The 24181-nt window shown below is 44.7% G+C and overlaps 1 protein-coding gene across 2 annotated transcripts in view; it reads right to left on the bottom strand.

Moving 5' to 3' along the window:
* Positions 1–24181, bottom strand: part of TPRG1 (tumor protein p63 regulated 1) — a 54279-nt gene that overhangs the window by 18974 nt on the left and 11124 nt on the right. For both annotated transcript variants that reach the window (XM_072142556.1, XM_072142557.1), the window contains exon 4: positions 17210–17386. In XM_072142556.1, coding sequence (XP_071998657.1) covers positions 17210–17386 — 177 coding nt within the window. The remainder of the gene's footprint in view (positions 1–17209; positions 17387–24181) is intronic.

Below are 24181 nucleotides of genomic sequence, written 5' to 3'. Positions count from 1 at the left end.
CCGGCGTGTAGGCCGCATGCCTCCTTGCCTGCAGTCGCGCACTCTCACCACTAGGGGGTGCGCGCGGACTTCTCCCAGCCTTAAAGGGCCAGCATCCTCCTGATTGGAGTTCACTAATCAGGCTCGCCCTTATAATCCGGCACCTCCTTTCACTCCCCGACGGATCTTCTCCTAGGATCTCCTTTGGTTTCCATGCCAGGCTTCCCTAAGCCGTTCCTGTGGAAGAGTAAGCCCATTAGCGTTTCCAGACGCTTTCCTATGTTCCTGTGTGTCTCCAGCGTTCCCATACGCTCCTAGTGTTCCTGTCTCCAGCATTACCATTGTTCCTCCGTGTTCCTGTCTCCAGCGTTACCAGGGTACTGCCGTGTGCTCCTTCCATCCTGTGTCAAGTCTTCAGTTTGCCTCTGTGCTTCCTGCTGTGCCTCCCAGGGTTCCAGTCTAGCGGTGTCTGCAGTCCGTGCCAGTTACCAGTGTTGCTCTGTGTTGCTGCTGTCATCCCAGGCTTGGACTGTTTCCTGCACATCCCTGTACCTTGGCTGCCACCGCGGGCCTCATACCATCTCCTGCGGTGGTCCAGAGGGTCCACTGGTCCACAGACTCCTCCCTTAGACTCTTACCATAGAGACTTTTAGTTCTGTTGTCCGTGTGACCCGTTACATGGGCCAGTGGTTTTAGTGTCTCAAATCGCCCTTTAGGTAGTCCCTCTGCCCCTGCTTTAAAAAAAAAAACGCTTCTACTTATCTCAGTTCAGCACTCCCCACAGCTGCACAGTCACACAGTGAAGCCAGCATACTTCACCCGGCCTTTACTGTGCATGTGCTGTTGGTACATTGCTTGCATAATGAATCTGGGGGGTACTGCTCCAGCAGGGGGGGTAACTTGAGGGGGTGCAGATTGTGTGGTCGCAACCGGGCCCTGGAGGCTCATAAGGTGCCCATAAGGTCTCCCTTTCCCATATGAGAAGACTAGTACTATAAAACATACATTATAGCCGGGGGCCTGGCACAGACTTTGCACTGGGGCCCTTCAGCTTCAAGTTACGCTGCTGGCTCCAGCTTCATAATGGGTCAGACCTTTATAAAGATATACTTTCAAAGATCTGTCATTCAAAGATCTTAAAATTAGTCAAATAAAAAATAAGTTGAATAACAGCACTCAACTGATTCCACCAAGCCATTATTCAATTAATAAAAACTAGGTCAAACTAGTGTTAGCAGCATCCAAGTGCTGGGAATGACTTTCATTAACAGATTGATTACTGAGAAGTGTGACCACTCTATGAAAGTACATGTTTGTAGTAGTTTGTATGTTAACACAACGCCATGGAGGAAACAAATTAGCAATGATCTTAGAAACGCACTTGTGGCTGCTCATCAATTTGTGCAGGGTTATGAGGCAATCTGAAGTCAATGAAGAAAGTTAACAATCTTCCCAGCAGTTCCCAGTAAATTTACTCCGAAGGACGAAACATGCAATGTTCAGAGAATTGCAAAAAAACCCAAGTATCTACAGCTCAGATTCTATATTAGCCTCAGTAAGTATGTTATATGTTCACATTAATGTTATATGTTCAAGGTATTGCAATCAGAACAATGAACAAGTATGGTATAGAAGGATTACCAGCAGAACGCTTCTTTCATGTCTGAGCTCTCTCCATACAGGGCAAGCATCAGGTGTATTATATAGCTAACACCTGCGATTAACTGCTGCAATTAGTGCTGGCACCAATTGCTACAGTTAATTAAGTGTAGTGGTCGCACCCAACAGTGGCACTTAAACAGCGGCGGTAAGTCTGGCAGAGAGAGACCGGAGTATTGCGGTATATTTAAGGAGTGATCAGACCTCCTAGGGTTAAAATACCCTAGGGGTGGATTGAAATTATAGGAAGAATAAATTAATAAGATTTTAATAGCAAAAAAATTTAAGAGAAATCTAAATATTAAAATGTCTGAATCTATCAAAATATAATAGCGATAATCCAATGCCATGAATGCCATAACAGAATGCCATAACAAATAACTTGCAAAGCTGCGCCTGACCAAACTGCTAAACAAAGTCTTTCTGTACTGCTTTTCATGGGACAGATTGGGAATAAGTGAATCCCCCTTCAACAGAGATAAGCCTTCAGTTTGATTACTATGACAAGTGTTTGTACCCTTGTACCCGACTACATTCCGAAATTTCAGCTTGAAGCAATTTTAGAAGTAATCTTACATACAGTAAACTTATATGAAGCTATTGTCATGATAAATGATATGTTTGCATATTTTACCATATATAACGACGATCACTTTCATTTTCTTTTGTGGTATTATACACATGTATCTACCCTTGGGTTCGAGTTTCAGTCTCAGGCAAGTGCAACTGTTTGATGTGTTTTGTCATTGCAATTTCGGACGGTGATCATATAGGGTGGTTTGGAATCCCAAACCACAAGTGTGTATGGACTTGGGTGGATTAATGTCCCACATTGCCCTAACTAGATCACTTTAAAGAGGAAAACCTAGAAATATTAATCTGTGAAAATCCAAAATGGGGTCCGTCTGCTAGGAGCGTCAGGGATTGAACCGGTCATTTTTAAGTACGTTTCTATCGGGAAAAAATGTTTAAAACTGTGCCAAATGTTTAAAACTGTGCCAAATGTTTAAAACTGTGCCGAATGTTTAAAACTGTGCCGAATGTTAGGATAGGGGGCATATTGGTGATGTCAGTAATGTATATTTTTATATTTTAACCTAGTCTGCACCCTTGCTTGACATTTTCCCTTCAATACATGTAAAATGGCAGAAATTGTCAGAAGTATCTAGAAATACCCACATACTGTTAGGGTTGGGTAACACAGAAGACAGGGGATAGTGTGCCCTGAGCTTTCCCCAACCTCTGTCCCTTCCTATAGCCCCCCACGCTAAACTGCGGGGCGACTACTTGAAGAATCGAAATACACTAGAAAAGTGAAGGAAGGGAACAACACGAACAGACTAACAAACATAAAACACAAAAGAGTAGTAAACTAGCCGGAGTCACAATGAGAGGGCAAAATCAGTAAGCAAAAGGGTCAACGTCAAAAACTAGCCGAGATCACAGCAATGCAGAACATAGAGCAGGTCAAACCTATAGCAAGGAGCAAGTGATAAAGGGATTTCAAACACTGGCACAGGTGACTAGTGAAGCTGCAATTTATGCAGCCAGAACCCCACCTCCAGAACCTGATAGGAGCTGGACAACTTCTGGGAATTAACCCGTCATGGTGCAGAACAACAAAGCACAATCGCAGACTCCATGTAGAGGTGCCACAACTTCCAGCAGTCCAGAACACAACCCCTAAGCAGTGCGAGGTCTAAGCAGCCCCAGTGTTCTCCCCTGCGTACCTGACACATTCATACATCATAATAAAAGAAATTATATGTGGAAAATACATTTATCTTACTGCCGTCTATATGATGAGTTTGATAGTAATAATTTTCCACCACCTTTCTTTTAGCATTTATGATACATTTACTAGATATGGTTCACATTAACACAGTGATGTCCTGTGTAGCTCTGTATGCTAGTATGTGCCGATTGCAGAACTGCCTCTTTGATGACACTAAGCGGCTCAGAGGCAAAGTACATTGATCACAAGCATAAGACCACAAAATAATATTTTTGTTAGAAAGCATAATATAGCCTGTATAGTTCACACAGAACAGTCATTGTCATAGCGAGTAGTGTTATTGGAAGACAATTAAAAGACACATAGTAAAAACAAATAGTCTTTGGTACATGATCTTAGCACAACAAAAAGCAAGCACACTATGAAAATAAAATATGGCAGCATATTGCAGAATAATATGAAAAAGGTAAGAAAACAGTTACCACCCACAAAAATGTGGGAACACTTCTATCATAGAGGTAGTTCAATAAGGCACTGCCATTATTTTTGGTCAGACTGTCTAATGACACCACAAGTGTGCCATTCTTGTCACTGCCCGTGTCCTTCTTTTGTGTGGGTAACCACAAGTGGCAATAAAATTAAGCAAGTTTAACTTGCAGTGTCACATAGTGACAACTTTTTTTGCTGTCTTGAAGTGGAACCAGATAATAAAGGCCTCTTAGGGCCTAAACTGCTGCGAGTGAACTGAGTAATGGTTTTAATTATTTGTTAGCCTCTTATGCATCTTTTGTCTAAAACAGTTCTTAACCTTGGTTGAGGTACCGAAGCCACCAGTTTCATACGCACATTCACTGAACCCTTCTTTAGTGATAAACCAAATATGTGTGTGTCTTGACCTCCGTGGCTGAGGCTCCACCAAAGCCCTGAGACCGACTCACCGAACCCCGGTTAAGGACCACTGCTCTAAAATGTTATTCCACAGGAAACCCCCTTTAAAACTTCCTGTAGGCCCACATTAGCAACTGGTTGGTCAGAATATATTTGACTCGACTGTCTTTAGGCACTATACAGGCATTCCTTAAAACAAAAGAATGTTATTATATCTCTGTATACTCTAAGTTGGCGAACAGGGAAGATAAAGAAATAAGAGAATATAAAACAACTTAATGATAAAACATCACTTTTAGTTTCCTGTTGCACATTTTATGCACCACAGGCCTCCTCCTATGACTATAAATAATAAGTATAGTCATAAACACATCTATTAATTAACAATAATAACTTTAGCTTTAATTGTGTTTGTTGTCTCTTATTAAAGCTAGTCATACGAAGTGCTAACACATTATACAAAAGCTGCCTTTATGTCCTTCTCTATGTATCATTGTATTGAAATTGCCAGTTCTCCTCCCATTTTCTTATGGCAAGCCTGGAACTTCCATAAATACAGCAGGAGTGGGTCATATATTTATACTTGACTCTAAACCCAATGATAACAGACACATTATTTATATGTTTTACCTCTGTGGCATCAATACGCCTACAGTATCCTGAATCAGCAATGGAACAGAAAACGTGTTTATTACAGAATCACCTTTTGTTATGTTTTAAACTTGCATATAATAGCAGCTCTGGGTGTCTACTTGCCCTGGTTGGCCCTTTGCAGTGCTGTGTCTCAGGGTACAGTCACACGCTACGCTAGAACTGCGTTTCCAGCGAAAAGCATGCCCGCATTGTGCTGTGTTTCCTAGGGCAGCGCTAAAACAGCGTGTGGCCATACCCTCACCTGAAGCAGTATCAGGGATAGCCGACTGCTCACTCTGGCTATAACAGAAATGTTATTTAATCAGGGGTTGCCCAAACTAGAAAACTCTGTACAAAAAATGTTAAAGGTGTAATCCAGTAATTTTAAGCGATCCCTTCTCCAGTGGAAAGCAGATACCTGATCATAGGTGTCAAACTGAATGCCACCCAGGGTCACAAGGAAGGGGTCTCTTTGTACCTCTATATGATACTGCTGTATTCATTCTCTCTTGGACTGTTACAGATAGCAAAGCATTGTATAGGTTGTTACAGCCATTCAGACAGGGGTACAAAGTACCTGCATTATTGTAATCAGCAAGTGTTTAAGAGGGGATACATTAAAATGAGCAGAATACATCTTTAGGGAACGTGGGAACTAAGTGCAGTCTGCAGTAAAAAAGCAAAGACTTCCTTCTATTTAATATAATGTATGCTTTTCCATCGAATTCCAAACAAATTGATGCTCAGTAATCCTATGTATTACCGATACGTGCGAGGGAGCGACAATGTAACAGACTGTAAACAAGATCACATAAGGGCCCCTAAGGCTCCTTAGTATAATTTTAAAAGTTGAATTTAGAAGGAAGGTATCACAGGTAATGGGGATTAGTCCCTTAGGACTAAATCTGTGGACTCCCTGGACCACTGCGGGAGATGACAACCTTAGCCGCACCCGGGAGCGGAGTCTAAGTGAACTCCTAGTCTTCGCCAGAGCCCGCCGCAAAGCGGGATGGTCTTGCTGCGGCGGGAGTCACAAGGTCGCTACGTGGGTGCGACTAGGCCCCCGGCAGCAGCCAAGGTAGGGACACGGGGACCACGGGAAGGCAGGCAGGACCTCAGGATGGCAGGCAGGACCTCTGAAGGATGGCTGGCAGGACCTCTGAAGGACGGCTGGCAGGACCTCTGAAGGACGGCTAGGTACTGGACCGCCACAGGTTTGCAGGACCGCCACAGGATTGCAGGACCGCCACAGGAACACGAGAATCACCACAGGAACACGGGAATCACCACAGGAACACAGGAATCACCACTGGAACACGGGAATCACCACAGGAACACGGAGGCGTATGGAAACGCTCAGGAAGGCTTTCACTCCAGTAGAATGACCTGAAGATCTGGCAGGGGATGCTGGGAGTCGCCAGGCTATATAACCGAGCCAGGAATGCCAGAGCCAATAAGGAGGACGCTGGCCCTTTAAGGCTGGGAGAAGTCAGCGCGTGCCCCCTCTAGTGGCAGGAGCACGCGACTGCATGGAAGTCTGTGGCACCACTGGAGCAGCCGCGGGAAGCTGGGGAGCCACGGGAGCAGCCGCGGGAAGCTGCGGAGCCACGGGAGCAGCCGCGGGAAGCTGCAGAGCCACGGGAGCAGCTGCGGGAAGCTGCGGAGGCTGGAGAGTCTCTGGAGCAGCAATGGGAAGCTGCGGAGGCTGGAGAGTCTCTGGAGCAGCTCTGGGGCGCAGTGGAGTCTCTGGAGCAGCACTGGCAAGCTGCAGAGCCTGTGGAGCCACTGGAGCAGCTGCGGGGAGCTGCGGAGCCACTGGAGCAGATGCGGGGAGCTGCGGAGCCACTGGAGCAGCTGCGGGGAGCTGCGGAGGCTGGAGAGTCTCTGGAGCAGCAATGGGAAGCTGCGGAGGCTAGCGAGTCTCTGGAGCAGCTATGGGGCGCAGTGGAGTCTCTGGAGCAGCACTGACAAGCTGCAGAGGCTGCGGAGCTACTGGAGCAGCTGCGGGGAGCTGCAGAGCCACTGGAGCAGCTGCGGGGAGCTGCGGAGCCACTGGAGCAGCTACGGGAAGCTGAGGAGCCACTGGATTAGCACTGGGAAGCTGCGGAGGTTGGAGAGTTTCTGGAGCAGCTCTGGCAAGCTGCGGAGGTTGGAGAATCTCTGGAGCAGCTCTGGCAAGCTGCGGAGGCTGGAGAGTCTCTGGAGCAGCTCTGGCAAGCTGCGGAGGCAGGAGAGCCTCTGGAGCAGCTCTGGCAAGCTGCGGAGGCTGGAGTCTCTGGAGCAGCTCTGGCAAGCTGCGGAGGCTGGAGAGTCTCTGGAGCAGCTCTGGCAATCTGCGGAGGCAGGAGAGCCTCTGGAGCAGCTCTGGCAAGCTGCGGAGGCTGGAGTCTCTGGAGCAGCTCTGGCAAGCTGCGGAGGCTGGAGAGTCTCTGGAGCAGCTCTGGGGAGCTGCGGGACCACTGGAGCAGCTGTGGGAAGCTGCGGAGGCTTGGGCGCCACTGGAGCAGCTGTGGGAAGTTGCGGAGGCTTGGGCGCCGCTGGAGCAGCTCTGGGAAGCTGCGGAGGCTTGGGTGCCGCTGGAGCATCTCTGGGAAGCTGCGGAGGCTTGGGCGCTGCTGGAGCAGCTCTGGGAAGCTGCGGAGGCTTGGCGCCGCTGGAGCAGCTCTGGGAAGCTGCGGAGGCTTGGCGCCGCTGCAGCAGCTCTGGGAAGCTGCGGAGGCTTGGGCGCCGCTGGTGCAGCTCTGGGAAAAAATTGGGGTTGCCATCAAATTTGTTTGGCTTAAAAAAATCTGGTCCAGAGTTCGCTGCCGAAAAACATGGCTGGGGGACAAAAGCAACAGGAGGAGTCACAGGAGCCTGCTGCTGGGAGGCAATAATCCGCAGGGTGGCAGCGAGTTTGTCCAAGAGTTCTTTTTGCGCAGCAATCTCTTGGGACTTGTGGGCGATAGTGCTGGGAAGGTCACCCAGAAGCTGGTACGGATCCTTGACACTGTCCATGACTTTGGCAGAGATCATGACCTTGGAGGAGTCCATGGCCGGATCTTACTGTCACAGTCAATGGGGATTAGTCCCTTAGGACTAAGTCTCTGGACTCCCTGGACCACCGCGGGAGATAACAACCATAGCCGCCCCCGGGAGCGGAGTCTAAGTGAACTCCTGGTCTTCGCCAGAGCCCGCCGCAAAGCAGGATGGTCTTGCTGCGGCGGGAGTCACCAGGTCGCTCCGCGGGTGCGACTAGGCCCGCGGCAGCAGCCAAAGTAGGGACACGGGGCGACGGGAAGGCAGGCAGGACCTCAGGATGGCAGGCAGGACCTCTGAAGGACGGCTGGCAGGACCTATGAAGGACGGCTGGAAGGACCTCTGAAGGACAGCTAGGATGCAGGACCGCCAACAGGATTGCAGGACCGCCACAGGATTGCAGGACCGCCACAGGATTGCAGGACCGCCACAGGAATGCAGGACCGCCACAGGAATGCAGGACCGCCACAGGAATGCAGGACCGCCACAGGAATGCAGGACCGCCACAGGAACACGGGAATCACCACAGGAACACGGGAATCACCACAGGAACATGGGAATCACCACAGGAACACGGAGGCGTATGGAAACGCTCAGGAAGGCTTTCACTCCAGTAGAATGACCTGAAGATCCAGCAGGGGATGCTGGGAGTCGCCAGGCTATATAGCCTAGCCAGGAATGCCAGAGCCAATAAGGAGGAGGCTGGTCCTTTAAGGTAGAAGTCAGCGCGCGCCCCCTCTAGTGGCAGGAGCATGCGACTGCATGGAAGAAGCATGCGGCATGCATGCTGGGAGCAAGAGTGCAGGCCGGAGCCAGGAGAGGTAAGTGAGAGCTGGGGGAGCGGGGACCGCGGCATCAGGCACGGGTACACCCTCAATCCATACCGAGGATCGCGGGTGCAACCGTGACAGAAGGAGGTCATGGATAACAAATATAAGAAGATTACCACAGTCACAGTGCCTGTGTCTATGAGTAAGTGTCCCTGGTTTTGATTGTTCTTGATTTTGATGGTAGATTTCCTTTAATATAGCTAGATTTCACTCTTACGTGACTCAGCCCTGTTTCAATTTTGCATTTGTTTTTTTATTCCCCTTGTTCCAAAAGCCATAATATTTTGATGTTTCCATTTACAGATACCTATAAGAGTTTATTACCTGCTGGACAAATTGTGCTATTAAATATTTTATGCAGTGTACTGGAAAACTGGAAAAAAATTCCAAATGAGGTGAAATTGACAAAAATGCATTTGTGGCATTTTCTTGAGGGCCATCTTTTTACAGCTTTCACTGTGTGCTACACTCCTTTATTATTTAGGTAGTTATGATGATGGAAATACCAGATATAAGTTTAATATGTTTTAGTATAGTTTTAAAAACTAATAATCTTTTGTAAAAAAAAACTAGCTGTTTTACCATATTCTGACGCTAATAACTTTTTTATACTTTGCTGAACAGCAACAACTACTTTAGGGTGACATATTATAGATAATAGACTGTTCTCTTTTTAGTTAGATACATGATACAATATTTGTGTACTATTCTAACAGGACCAACACATAACTATGAACCCTATGATCGCACTTTTGTTGGCTTTTAGAAATTTTTAGGATTTTGGCGCCGACTTTCATGCGGCAGAAATGGGAGGGGGTGCAGGACGATCCAACAGATTTGGACCGAGCGCGGGATTTAACTTTAAAATCGTGTCGCAAGACATGCACTTATATGCACCTGGAAGAAGAAGGTGAACTCCGGCGGACCTGGCAGGGAAGAGACAGATGAAGGAAATCGGGCACACAATCTTTAAGAATCGCTGCAAAGTTCATTCTCGTCGGACAAGGCACAGCGGGGATCGCGCAGGACCGGGTAAGTAAATGTGCCCAAGTATCTTAATACACTATACTTTATATACTAGTATACAATATATAGTTTCTGGGGAAAATACTCATTATAAATGCTTACTCAGGATTCAACCATCCAGTGGGTTGTCCTGTTCATTGACTGACAGCCTACTGTTTTAAAAGAGCATTAGTGGCTTATAATCAAAATGTAGAGATATTGTCAATACTATGAAACTCAGTCACAAAAAATATACATCAATACATATTCTCCAGGTACCTAAAATACACCAGGTAAATTTCCTTTAAAGGGAACCTACCACCCCGATTCTACCTATAAAGGTAGAAGGGGTGGTAGGTGGATGAATGGGACGTGAGGATAGCCCTTTTTTGGGCTAATCCTCATGTCCCGGGTGTCTTTTAGAAAACTTTATTGGAGGCATATGTAAAATTTTTTAAGCGGCTACTGGGGCGCGGAGTAGCCGGACATGAGGCTACTAGTCGTGGCTACTCCACGCCCCAGCAGCCACATTACTCCGCCTACCATTTAATCTTCGGCGCGCAGTTCCTCGTAGCTGCGCACCCTCGTTCTGGTCCCCTGTGTTCTGCCCATGCGCAGAACGCAGGTCTTTGGCTGCGCGGCCGCGGCTCCAGGGCCGGAGCTACTGCGCATGCGTAGCCTCATGTCCAGCTACTCCACCCCCCAGTAGCCGCATACAAAAATTTACATATGCCTCCAATAAAGTTTTCTAAAAGACACCCGGGACGTGAGGATTAGCCCAAAAAAGGGCTATCCTCACGTCCCATTCATCCACCTACCACCCCTTCTACCTTTATAGGTAAAATCGGGGTGGTAGGTTCTCTTTAAAGCCAGATATCATATCTGCCAGGTACAGGAAACCTTGTGATTGCGTTAGTGGAAGGAATGTGGGACAGGCAGAGACATGCAGATCCTCCGTCATATATACACATGTATTCATTCACTAGCTTCATCGTAATTATCTTCCTTTGGGGAGGTTGTACTGAGCCAGTGGCACAGTATAATAACAAGATATAATTACACGATAAAAGCACATCCCTCAGACCCCACGCCCCATAAAAAATAACACAGCCCTAACAACAGGGTGCCTGGAGTTATCCTAGTCTTCACTGCACAATTACAGAACTTGGAAGAGTCAGCTATTTAAATTGAAATTACCTCTTGCCTGCAGTGCACTCTGCCTCCCCCACCTTAGCTCAGGGAGAAATGCTAAGAAAATCTGATATGCTGACTTCAAAGTTAGCAGCTTCCAGAACACCATAAAAGCTGACCCATTTCTGCCCTGTTGCACCACTGTTGCAAGATGAACCTGCAGGTGGAGATATGTTCCCTATCAGCACATATTGGGTAGTAGAGGGTCAAACAGAACATTGTAGAAGAGTTTTATCAGTGCTTCTACCCCAGATTTTGCAGTGTGCAAGAATTTGTGATTATTTTTGTGATTACGCCATCTCCAGGCCATGTGAGCGTGGAGGGGGCATGAAGGGGCACAGCATTTCTGTCCTGTGCCTGCGCACTCTTTAAAACCTGCAAACTTTCAAGACCAAAGCCTCTTGATGTATCCATTGGGAAAAAGGATGTGTGGCCTTTATCATATAGGGTGTTCAATAGGCAACAGTCTGTCAAAGTTTTTCATAGAACTTCAAAAACTATAGTCTATAAATAATCAGTAAATAAAGAGAGTTCTGACCCTTAGGGAACAGTCACACGGTACATAAAATAACAGCTGTCGACACTGATCCATCACTGCATCTATCAATGTAGTTTTTTAGTGTCCCAAATCCCTTTAAGTCTATTATTGTGCACTATGCACATGAACATTGTTTTGTCAAATTCATTTCCATGTACATGGCACTGGTTTGTCATAGTCTTTATGGAGCTCAGTCACTAAATGGCAGTAATATTTGGAACTATATGCACTGAACCATTATATCTTCTGGGATAATAGATAGTTAATACAATATTATCGGCACCCTGTGAATCCAACTGCATGCTGTTGATGGGTGGCAGATGGAGCTTGCAGTTGCTTAAACACAGCGGTCCATGATTGACTGCAATATCTAATTGGTTTGATCCCCGATGTTGGTGTCAGGGCTGGGTTGCACCAATATAATGTATATATAAACCTAGGAGGAGTTTCAAACCAATATAAAATGATGTCTAGCTGAAAAAAAGCAAAGCACAACTTTGTAAAATACTAGAAGTCAAAGTACCCTACTGCACTCCAAAGAACATATTGCTTGCAGCTGAATAACTGTGTGATCCCTTAATTTCTGAAAAAGTTACAACCTCAGCCATTTACATCCCAAAATGTTTTTTTTACCACCTTATAAATTGTCTTCACTTAATCATATAAAAACACCAGCAACTATTGGAAGCATGTATGACAATTAAAGAATCGGAGGGTCTGCACTAGAGAAGGTTCCATGTGCCTGAACCAGGCTTCTAATTACATTCTTGCACATTCCAAAGGCTTTTTATGAGGATGCAGCATAACAATCACCTGAACAATCTGCAGTGGATTGTACTAGCGCACAAAATAATGCTCCAGATAATTTTTGGAGTTGAAGGGACCTCTGCTGGGAAAGAAAGATAATACACCAATCGTATAGATAATACACGATTTGTTTTATTTTACAGTTTTACTAAAACACCCAGGGCAGCTGAAGTTGGAGCAAGGAAAAATAAGGTCCATTGCTGATGAATCTGTATGAGTGGGTTGCAGCAATGACAAGTCAGTGGCCTGAGCAGTTGCAGAAGGGAGAATGTCTACTCTAGTGCTTAATGTCACTGTTCCCCTCCTGTAACTGCATGTCAGGTCCAGCTAGAGATGTCAACAGAGGACCAGAGGGAACTTGCATTGGATGGGGTCTGGAATCAGGTATGCACCCTTATTTTACCTTGCCCTCATTCCAGCCACCTGTTATACTAATCCCTATTCATATTACTTGGTGGTTGTCATACAATGGGCTCAGAAAAGTAATATATCTTTTTTTAAGCAAGTCTATCCCATGCAGAATGTAATGTAGAGCAAGGGCATCATTTTACAGAGCAGAGGGAGAAGTACATTATAATATATGAAGTTTGGAAAAAGATGAAGTATAACTTCTATTTTATTAATTTAAAGTATAACTGTAAAGGTAATGTCAAAAGTTTTTTTTATCACAGCGAGCCTTTGACAACAATTCCAACAATACCTATATCATGCTTCTGGCTATCTATCATCTCTTCTTATAAAATCATCATCAGCTATTCCTGAAGTGCGTGGGACATCCTGTTGTGACATTATCTAAGGGCACTAAGGCCAGAGCACTGAGGGCATTCATATGAATCAGGACAACATGTTTATAATAGGCCAACCTGAAGCATGTAATGAGTCATATGTTTGTGACATCACTCAAGGCCCAACAAGCCTCCTCTCGTATCTAGCCATCTAGCGATTCCCATGGTTGCCAGGAAGAATGGCAAAAGGAGATAAGCCTGCAGATAGCTAATTACGCGGGCGGTTCAATAAGTACCCGTGTTTGACGACAGAGGACGTTCCTGAGGGAAGTTGGTGTTACCATTGTGTGCTGCCATTTATCAAACGACGGCAAAACAAATTGCAGACTGATTGATAGGTTAGAAGTCAAAGCCAGGTAAAAAGTCTTTTATCTTTATTTCCACATAGCAATCAAAAAGACAAAAATTGTAAAAAATATCACGTAAAACACACAACAAACATACAAAAAGCGATGGTGGTTAATTGATAATACAGTCAGCCATCCCAATGGACATGTAAGCAAATATTAAGAGAGCACAATGTATATATATGTACAGGACCCAGACAGTATTATTGCCCCCCCCCCCAAAAGAAGGGGGCGTTATGTACATAGGTGCCTACCAAAAAGTGTAAGAGCTCCCTGACCGCCACCGCAGCACCCCGACGTACGTTTCGCCGTCGATTCCTCAAGTGGGTGTGCTGCAGTGTGGCAAATGAAAGGTATATATACCTAGTGGACCACCCACAATATGGATCCGAGCCAATAGGAGATATTATACTAAGGGGGTATGTTTACCTGCGAGGAGATAAAAGCAAAGTTGGATGCTGTTTATGGGGACACTTCACCATCTATGACCACAGTTAGATTTTATTTTAACGAATTTAAACGTGGATGAACATCCGTTTTTGATGAGGAGCGACCAGGACGCCCGGGAGACGTGGTTAACGAGGAAATCATTCAAAAAGTCCACAACATGATACTCGCTGATCGACGAACGAAAGTTCGCGAAGTGGCAGAGGCTATAGGTGTGTCTACCAGAATGGAAATTAATATTTTATATGATAATTTGGCAATGAAAAAATTGTCGGCCCAATGCGTGCCGCGATTGCTCACGATGGACAACATGCGGAAGTGGCTGTTAACTTAACGGAAGCAGTGTTTGGAGCAATTTAAGCGAGATCCAAAGGAGTTTTTGCGTCAAGTTGTCACCGTTGATGAAACCTGGATTCATCATAACACACCAGAAACTAAGCAACAATCAAAACAATGGATTTCTCCTGGTAAATCTGCTCCAAAGAAAGCAAAGATGGTCCCATCGGCTGCAAAGGTCATGGCGACAATTTTTTGGGATGTGAATGGCGTGATCCTTATGGATTTTTTAGAAAAAAGGAAGAACGATCACTGGACAATTCTACATTGAGTTATTGGACCGCTTTGACAAAAAGTTGAAGGAGACACGGCCGCATTTGGCCAAAAACAAGGTGCTGTTTCAGCACGATAACGCACCGGAACATTCATCCGGAGTTGTCGCTGCTAAACTGCATGAATTACGTTATAAATTGCTGCCGTATTCCCCGATCTGGCTCCCTGTTAGCAGAGGGCTGTTTAAAAAAAAGAAACCTTTACTTACCTCCTCCAGTGTTCCCAGTCTCCTGTGCTGTGCTTCTCTAAACAAACAGGGACATGACTCCGACGGACCATGGTGTGGGAGACTATGAGCACTGGAGGAGGTATGTAAAGGTTAATTTTTTTAGCAGCCCTCCCTAGCCCACCTGCAAATTTTTTTAAATAGTTGGACTTTATTGTGACAGTTTACAAGGAGTGATACTCAACCTGTACTCATCGCTGTACATTTATTCCTGAAGAGTAAAAACAATCCTCCAACCATTTTCAGTGATACCAATAAATAAACTATTGGCGTGTGTAATTGTTATGATAGTTATTTATGCAAAAAAAATCATTATGGACACTGTTTTCAAAGCATAAAAGGTAATTTAGGCAACTGTAATCTTGCATGAAGAAGGGGTGTACAACCTTTTTTTTATCTAAGGGCCACCGTACAATTCTCTAACAACCACAAAAGCATCAAATACCTCAGTGAAACACAAAATACTTCCTCAGAAACTACAAATACCACCCCAGAAATGACAAAAAATACCAACCACCGATCAGGCAATGGCTTATACCACAATCCCCAGATCAGGAAACGGCTGATACTGCAGGTGCCACACAAGGCAAAGGCTGATACAGCAGACTCAATAGTAGCATATGACTGATACTGCAGAACCCAGACCAAGCAGTGGCTGATAATGCACTCCCAAGATCCAGCCATGGCTGATACCGCAGACCCCAGTCCAGACTATGGTTTATAACTCACTCCCAAGAACCGGCAATAGCTGAAACTGTTCCTAAATCCAGCAATTGCTGATACCGCAGACCCCAGATCCAGCAATGCCTGATACCGCAGACCCCAGATCCAGCTATGGCTGATACCAGATCCAGACATTGCTGATAACGCAATCCCAAGATTACACTCCCCAGATCCAGCCATTGCTGATAACGCAATCCCAAGATTACACTCCCGAGACCAGACAATGGATGATACTGCAGACCCCAGGACATACAATGGCTAATACTGAGATCCCCAGATCTGGCAATGGCTGATACTGCAGATTCCAGACCAGACAATGGCTGCTACCACAGTCACCAGATTACACAATGGCTGGTACCACAGATCCCAGACTAGACAATGGCTAATATATCACTTCTCCCCAGACCAGACAATGGCTGATACCGCAGTATCCAGATCCAGAAATGTCTGATACTGCAGTCTCCAGAACAGACAATGACTGATACAGCAGACCCCAGGCCAGAAAATGGCTGATACAGCAGACCCCAGGCCAGAAAATGGCTGTTACCGCAATCCCTAGACCAAACTATGGCTAATACCGCAGTCCCCAGACCAGACACTGGTTGATAACGCAGACCATAGACCAACCAATAGCTGATAATACAGACCCCTTCCCATCTTCCCTGACGGATCTTCGTGCCTTGTGCCTTAGAGAAAGCTTTGTCTGAAGCCCTGCGCTGTTACTGCGATTTCTCGTTGTGACCCCAGTTCCATTCCTGACTATGCTCCTTTGCAGCCTCCTCCTATTGCTACATCCCTAACTACATCCCGTGCTGCCCGTCCCGACGAGTAATGCCTGTGGCGGGCTCTGGTGAAGACCGGGTGCCACTTAGATTCCGGTCCCAGGTGTCGGCCTGTACTGTATTGCTTCTGGGCCCTTGAGTACACTGAAGTGTAGTGACATAATGCTGGGGGCAGTGCCGAGGTGTCTGGGTGCGAGCCAGAGCTGCCATCAGGAGGCAGGGGAAGCTCGACTGCATCAGAAGGCTCTCCCGCCTCCTTGACTGGATAAATGAAAGAAGACAAGAGGAATTAAAGTCGTTTTTATCCCACAGAAGCAACGCAGATTAAGTGTATTAGACGCATTGAGACGACTTTACAGTGTTCTCTAAGGTACGGTCCAAGTTTTTTTTAGTTGGTCGGAGGTGACAGGTTCCCGTTAACTATGATTCAATTTTTTTTAGCTTGACAAAGTTCTTTGTTTGTCACAGAATGTGTGTGTTTTCAAGCTTTTTTGAATGTGAGGTGTTGACCCAGTGCTGCAAGGCAGCACAGCAGGCACCACTTGTACAGGTCGTGTGACATAACTGCACAGAGTTTGCATGTTCTGTGTGTGTGTGTGTGTGTGTGTGAGTTTCCTCCGGTTTCCTCCCACACTCGAAAACATAGGTTGATTAGATTGTGAGCCCTATTGGGGACAGAAACTGATCTGGCAAGCTCTGTGCAACGCTGCATAATCTGTCTGCACAATATAAATAAAGGAATTATTAATATTATTACCTAGATCTGTTATTTGAACAGCATTATCTGTCAGGTGCACAGCGTACCTATAAATTACAGCTTTCTGGGTAATAATAGCAATGTAGATTTCTATAAAATCTGGTAGGAAAATTGCTAACATGGACTTTAATGCCCTCCCAGTGAATAATAGTAAGTCCTGGCTGGGCACAATTAGAGCCCAATTCAACTCCAATATTCAATACGGCAACAAATATAATGGTGAGCACAAAGCATGTATTTTCACACCTACTTGTCTAAGGATTTCTGCGGAAATACGAATGGTCCACGACATATCCGGTCTACGAAGTTCAAAGGAACCTTCTGGATTTGTTGGCAGCACAGCATGATGAAGTCGTACTTGCAGATAAAAATATTATTGGCTGTTAATAGAACCACACGTTCCTTTTCATTGTTCCAATGATCAATTCTGCCAGAAATTAAACAAAAATGTATCAGATGTAGCACTTTAGTAAAGGACAGCATGTATCAATTATATTATACATGCATTTTGGAGTTTAACCTCAAGGTGGCAGCATTTTGTCAAGCTAAATAACCGGAGGGATAGAAACTGCATGCCAGCTCTTTAATTTGACATTATGGTGATTATTCATTCTGAAATCTTGTTAAAAAATATCTCCCATCTGGATTACGAACAAAACTGTAAAACCTCACAAGTTTCTGTGAGTGGCTGTCTTCATTTAGAAAGATTCTGACAGCCCTAGAGAATGTGAAAATAAGAAAAAAAATATCATGCAAGCAGCTTTTCAACTCGGAAGAAAAATGTAAAAATCCAACTGAAATCCAGACTTTAAATGAGTCTAGAAAACCCTGTATGTAAAGCAGACACACTGGCCCACATTTATCAAAACTAGTGCAGCCTGTAGAGTGTGCCTGATTAATCAAAACTGGTTCACAGTCTTCAGTAAACTGGCGCCCCCTGCACTGCTCTGGAAGTGGGCACCATTTTTTTGTTGCACTCTGTCCATGCTGCAGAATTGTGGTGCAGACACAATTGTGGCGAAAATCAGAAAACACTGACAGAAAGCACCTTAAGGTGCACATTTTTTTCTGTCTTGTCGGACACAGTGCAGCCGCGACACAAAACTGGCGCAGACATTTTATAAATATGTGTGCAAGAAGTTTTCATTCTTTACAGTGCAAAGTCAGACAAAAAACTGGTGCAGATAATTTAATAAATGTGGGTCACTGATTCCAAAGCACAAGGATACTAGAAAGATCTTCAGAAGCTCCGTACATGGGGAAAAGTTAGGATATGTCCTATATTTCCCTGTGTTATGGCACCGTACGCCATGCATCGCTGTGGAGAGGGGAGGGGCCGCTGTAGCCTTACAGTGGATACAGACAGTATTCAGACCACGTTACATTTTTAAATCTTTTTTTCATTGTATCCAATTGATCAAAAAAGTTCTTTATTTGCTCATTAATGTACACTCTCCACCCCATATGACAGAAAAAAAAGAAATGTAAATATCTGATAGAAATATGACATGGCCAGAAGTATTAAGACATTTTGCCGAAAAGCTCATATTTATATCTTATGCTGTGCATTTCCTTCTGAACCTGATTGAGATAGTTCTACTTCTTCATTGGAGTCCTGTTGTGTTTAAGTAAACTGATTGGTCTTGATTAGGAAAGGCAAAAACATGTCTCTATTAGACCTCACAGCTTACAGTACATGTCAGAACACATGAGAATCATGAGGTCTAGGGAACTGCCCAAGGAGCTTAGAGACAGAATTGTGGCAAGGCACACATATGGCCAAGGTTACATAAAAATTTCTGCAGAACTCAATGTTCTTAAGAGCACTGGGCCCTCCATAATCCTTAAAAGGAAGAAGTTTGGATCAACCACAAAAATTAAAAAATATATATATAACAAAACAGCGCACAAGAAAATGTAAACATTTCCCCAACACTGTTTCATCACCCCTTTTTAACTGACTGAAATCATAAAAAGAAAGAAGGAAATGTAATCATCATCAATACACCTATGTACAATCACTCGGCAAGCACCTTGTCCACCATTATGCCTGTTGAGAACACAGCTCAGAAACATGATGTAGCCACATAGATTCACAATCCACTATTGATAGAGGCAATACTGCACTTTATAGGCAAATAAAGGAAGAGCAGGCCAGGGTGATTCCCAATGACATATTCATGAATTAGAAGCCCAGTTTGCCAACTCTTCTAGTTAGTTTCGTGCTATAGACAGACTTTATATCAACAAAAACACAATAAACTCCAAAGGGCATAGTGCCCAATCAAGCCCTTATATTTGGCTATCAGGTGTCACCTGGTGTTTCTCTTGTAATGCCCAATGAAGATCTCTCAAACATTTTGCTTAGAGTATAAATTCTCTATAGTTGGCTTACACAGAGACACACACTCTGACAACTTATTTCACTGGAGCTGATGAAGAAACTGCAAAAAATTCCTGTGGATAAATTATACTTTTTTTTAAAAAAAAGAAAAAAAGGACAAACCTACTTTTAACAAATTTGTATAAATCAATACTGTAAATACAGTATATAGTCGAGTATAAGCCGAGTTTTTCAGCAACAAATTTGTGTCGGCTTATACTCGAGTCTATATAAAAAATTAACACTGTACTCCCCTTTCCAACTTCCCCCTCTGTAGTATATAGCCTGCCAGCCCCATAGTATAGAGCTAGCCTGCCCCCTGTAGTAAAAAAAAAGTTAACAATGTACTCACCTTTCCAACATCCCCCATAGGTTCTCTTCTGCCTCTGATGCTCCGGTGTCTTCTCGGGTCCTTTGAGTCCTCTTTGGGTTCTTCCATTCCTCTTTGGCTCCTCTTCGGTTGTCGTTCTGCTCCTCTTCGGGTCTCCTCATGATGCCGGTGGTTCACAAACAATGATGTCCTCAAGCAGCTGGTGTCAGTCTGTGTGCTGGCCGGGCTCGTACACCCAAAGAGGAGCGGAACGACCCGAAAAGGAGCGGATGCACCCAAAGAGGTACCCGAGCATCGGAAACAGAAGAGAACCTACAAGGGATATTGGAGAGGTGAGTAGAGTGTTAACTTTTTTTTTACTACAGGGGGGCAGGCTAGTTCTATACTATGGGGCTGGCAAGCTCTATACTATGGGGCTGGCAGGCCATATACTAGGGGGCTGGCAGCCTATATACTACAGGGGGCTGGCAGGCTATATAGTACAGGGGCTGGCTGGCTATATACTATGGGGCTATCAGGCTATATACTACAGTGGCTGGCAGACTATACACTAGGGGGCTGGCAGCCTATATACTACAGGGGGCTGGCAGGCTATAAAGTACAGGGGCTGGCTGGCTATATACTATGGGGCTAGCAGGCTATATACTACAGGGGGCTGGCAGACTATATACTACAGGGCCATGGCAGGCTATATACTATGGAGTTGGCAGGCTATATACTACAGGAGGCAGGCAGGCTATATACTACAGGAGGCAGGCAGGCTATATACTAGGGGGCTGGCAGGCTATATACTACAGGGGGGTGGGCAGCCTATATACTACAGGGGGATGGGCAGCCTATATACTACAGGGGGCTGGCAGGCTATATACTACAGGGGGCAGGCTGCCTATATACTACAGGGACTGGCAGGCTATATACTACAGCAGCTGGCAGGCTATATCCGGGGGGGTGCAGGCTATATACTGGGAGGCTGTGACCATTGCATTTGGCTTATACTCTAGCCAGTAGGTTTTCCACGGCTTATGCTTGGGTGGGCTTTGTATTTTACTTTAATAAAGAAATATGTTCTTTTAACCAGGCATAATGGGGGGAATTCATTGAGACTGGCGTTTTGAACCTCAGTTTTAAAATCCCCCCGGCCAGCACCAGTACGACCAGTACCTGTATCCACTAAGAGGCTCCAGCCTCTTAGCAAATATGGGCGGAAACTCTGCCGGTGCAGACCTGCTCAAACCCTTTTTTGATAAGATTTTTTTTAAATGCAAAATGTTATGTTTAAAAGATGAAACAAAAGTAAAAAAAAGTTTTTACATTTTGCTATTTTTGTCTGACAGTAATATAGTGTTATCCTACAGGAGATATTTTATTTGTGTTTGGCAATTTATACCACATTATATCACATCTTTTTTATGGTAGCAGGGTTTTCTATAGAAAAGAAAAAAGTTCACAGCAGCACAGCGTCAAGAAGGAACCCCTAGTAAGGGGGGGTGCAAAGACTCAGCAGTCCTGGTAGAGGACTAACAAGTGTATAAATCCCAAAAAATGAGGCAGCACTCCAAAAAATGAATGGAAAAACGGAAGGGTTTATTCCAAAACCGGCGACGTTTCGGTGTGTATCACCTTTTTCAAGCAATGTGTGCATACAAAAGAGCAAACTTATATACCCCCTTGGTGGGAGGGTTCACAAAGTGACATCATAAACAAATGTGCAATTACAGCATTATTGAGATAGCAGCAGTGATATAAAGTGTCAGTGCATAATTAATAAATATCATATACATATCACATCGTGTACTGTGTATAAAAGAGGTCATGTGCGACTGATTACCGGTGTCCGGCGTCTCCATGTGTGTACAGTGGCGATCCAGCGCCTGATCGCGTCTACATATCTCTACTGCGCATGACCGGAAGTCAAAACAGGCGCATGTGTAGAGAGAAGAATAGAGTGAACGGTGGCCATCTTGGGTAAGGGAATCGCAACCTCTGTGTACTATTAAACGACTGGCAATAACGGGTCAGTAAAATGAGAATGTATCAATTAGAAAAGTCTTATAGACACAAGTGTGTGGTGATATATGTACATTAAGAGACCACGTCACCCATCACGGGCCGGACTGGCAAAAGAGCTTGGCATAAATGCCGGCTAATGCCAGAACCCACGCATAGGTGTGTATGGTGCACATGAACCCAAAAAATTGGGGTCGGGCACCTACACCGTGCAGGAAAGGCCCGCAATGTTGGTGACATTTCGGTCCCATACACAGTGAATACCCCACATACAAATGACCCAGTGCCGATTTAGATGTACACAATGCAGAATCCACGAAATGGCCAAGAGGAGACGTCAGTGCATGAATCAGTTCTTCGAGTGCAAGTGACAGTGCATATAATGTGACAATGATCTAGGAGATAAAAGATAAAAGTATTAAAATCACATAAAGAAGAGAGGTTTTTTGAATATGCAAATAACAAAGTCATTCAGAGGAGGGAAACATAGGTACCACAAGGCGGAGGATATATTCACATAATGGATCCCAGGTTAAAGTCCACATTCAAGCCATGTGGTCTCAGAGTATTTAGCCTATATATCCATTGTAATTCTTTTTTACGCAAGAGTTTCTCCCTGTTGCCCCCACGTCGTAATGCAGGTACGTGATCAATAAGTGTAAACTTAAGTTGTGTTTCAGTGTGTCCACAGTCAAAGAAATGTTTAGAGACTGGAAGGTCTTGTTTGGCTTTTCTAATGGTGTACCTGTGTTGGGTAAAACGGATTTTAAACTCTAATGTTGTTTAAAACTCTAATGTTGTTCCTAGATCTCCTATAGGAGATCTAGGAATTTAAGGGACAGACTAGTTAGAGCGGATGTTGGATCCCTAAAAAAATCGACTCAGTCTGGTCTATGGGGGATGATACGCAAGGGTAGTTTTCCCTGCCGATCCTGTGTGAATTGCTCCCACATGCTGAAGGGGGAGACCTTTGATCACAATGGTAAAACCTTCCGAATTAGGCATTACTTAAACTGCAACAGTGACCATGTCATATATTTACTTAAGTGCCCTTGTGGCAAGGCATATGTTGGAGAAACAACATTAGAGTTTAAAATCCGTTTTACCCAACACAGGTACACCATTAGAAAAGCCAAACAAGACCTTCCAGTCTCTAAACATTTCTTTGACTGTGGACACACTGAAACACAACTTAAGTTTACACTTATTGATCACGTACCTGCATTACGACGTGGGGGCAACAGGGAGAAACTCTTGCGTAAAAAAGAATTACAATGGATATATAGGCTAAATACTCTGAGACCACATGGCTTGAATGTGGACTTTAACCTGGGATCCATTATGTGAATATATCCTCCGCCTTGTGGTACCTATGTTTCCCTCCTCTGAATGACTTTGTTATTTGCATATTCAAAAAACCTCTCTTCTTTATGTGATTTTAATACTTTTATCTTTTATCTCCTAGATCATTGTCACATTATATGCACTGTCACTTGCACTCGAAGAACTGATTCATGCACTGACGTCTCCTCTTGGCCATTTCGTGGATTCTGCATTGTGTACATCTAAATCGGCACTGGGTCATTTGTATGTGGGGTATTCACTGTGTATGGGACCGAAATGTCACCAACATTGCGGGCCTTTCCTGCACGGTGTAGGTGCCCGACCCCAATTTTTTGGGTTCATGTGCACCATACACACCTATGCGTGGGTTCTGGCATTAGCCGGCATTTATGCCAAGCTCTTTTGCCAGTCCGGCCCGTGATGGGTGACGTGGTCTCTTAATGTACATATATCACCACACACTTGTGTCTATAAGACTTTTCTAATTGATACATTCTCATTTTACTGACCCGTTATTGCCAGTCGTTTAATAGTACACAGAGGTTGCGATTCCCTTACCCAAGATGGCCACCGTTCACTCTATTCTTTTCTCTACACATGCGCCTGTTTTGACTTCCGGTCATGCGCAGTAGAGATATGTAGACGCGATCAGGCGCTGGATCGCCACTGTACACACATGGAGACGCCGGACACCGGTAATCAGTCGCACATGACCTCTTTTATACACAGTACACGATGTGATATGTATATGATATTTATTAATTATGCACTGACACTTTATATCACTGCTGCTATCTCAATAATGCTGTAATTGCACATTTGTTTATGATGTCACTTTGTGAACCCTCCCACCAAGGGGGTATATAAGTTTGCTCTTTTGTATGCACACATTGCTTGAAAAAGGGTTTTCTATAGGATAGAGGTCACATTAGCTCCATTACAAGGATAAATGCCTTTTGAGTTTAAAAACACATAGGGGCACATTTACTAAGGACCACGTGCCAGTTTAATGTCGAACTTTGCATGTTCTTTCATGTGCAAACTGCTTGCACATATATTTAAGAAGTGTCCACCCCACATATGTGTTGTGCGGGACCCTTTTGTGTCGTGGCTGCACTATTCTTCATGCAACACAAATTTTGTCATTGAAGGGGGCG

The sequence above is a fragment of the Engystomops pustulosus genome, chromosome 3 (genome assembly GCF_040894005.1).
Source record: "Engystomops pustulosus chromosome 3, aEngPut4.maternal, whole genome shotgun sequence".
NCBI classification, from domain to species: Eukaryota; Metazoa; Chordata; class Amphibia; order Anura; family Leptodactylidae; genus Engystomops; species Engystomops pustulosus.
The sequence above is the reverse complement of the archived record's forward strand: the minus strand, read 5'-3'. Positions and strand labels throughout refer to the sequence as shown.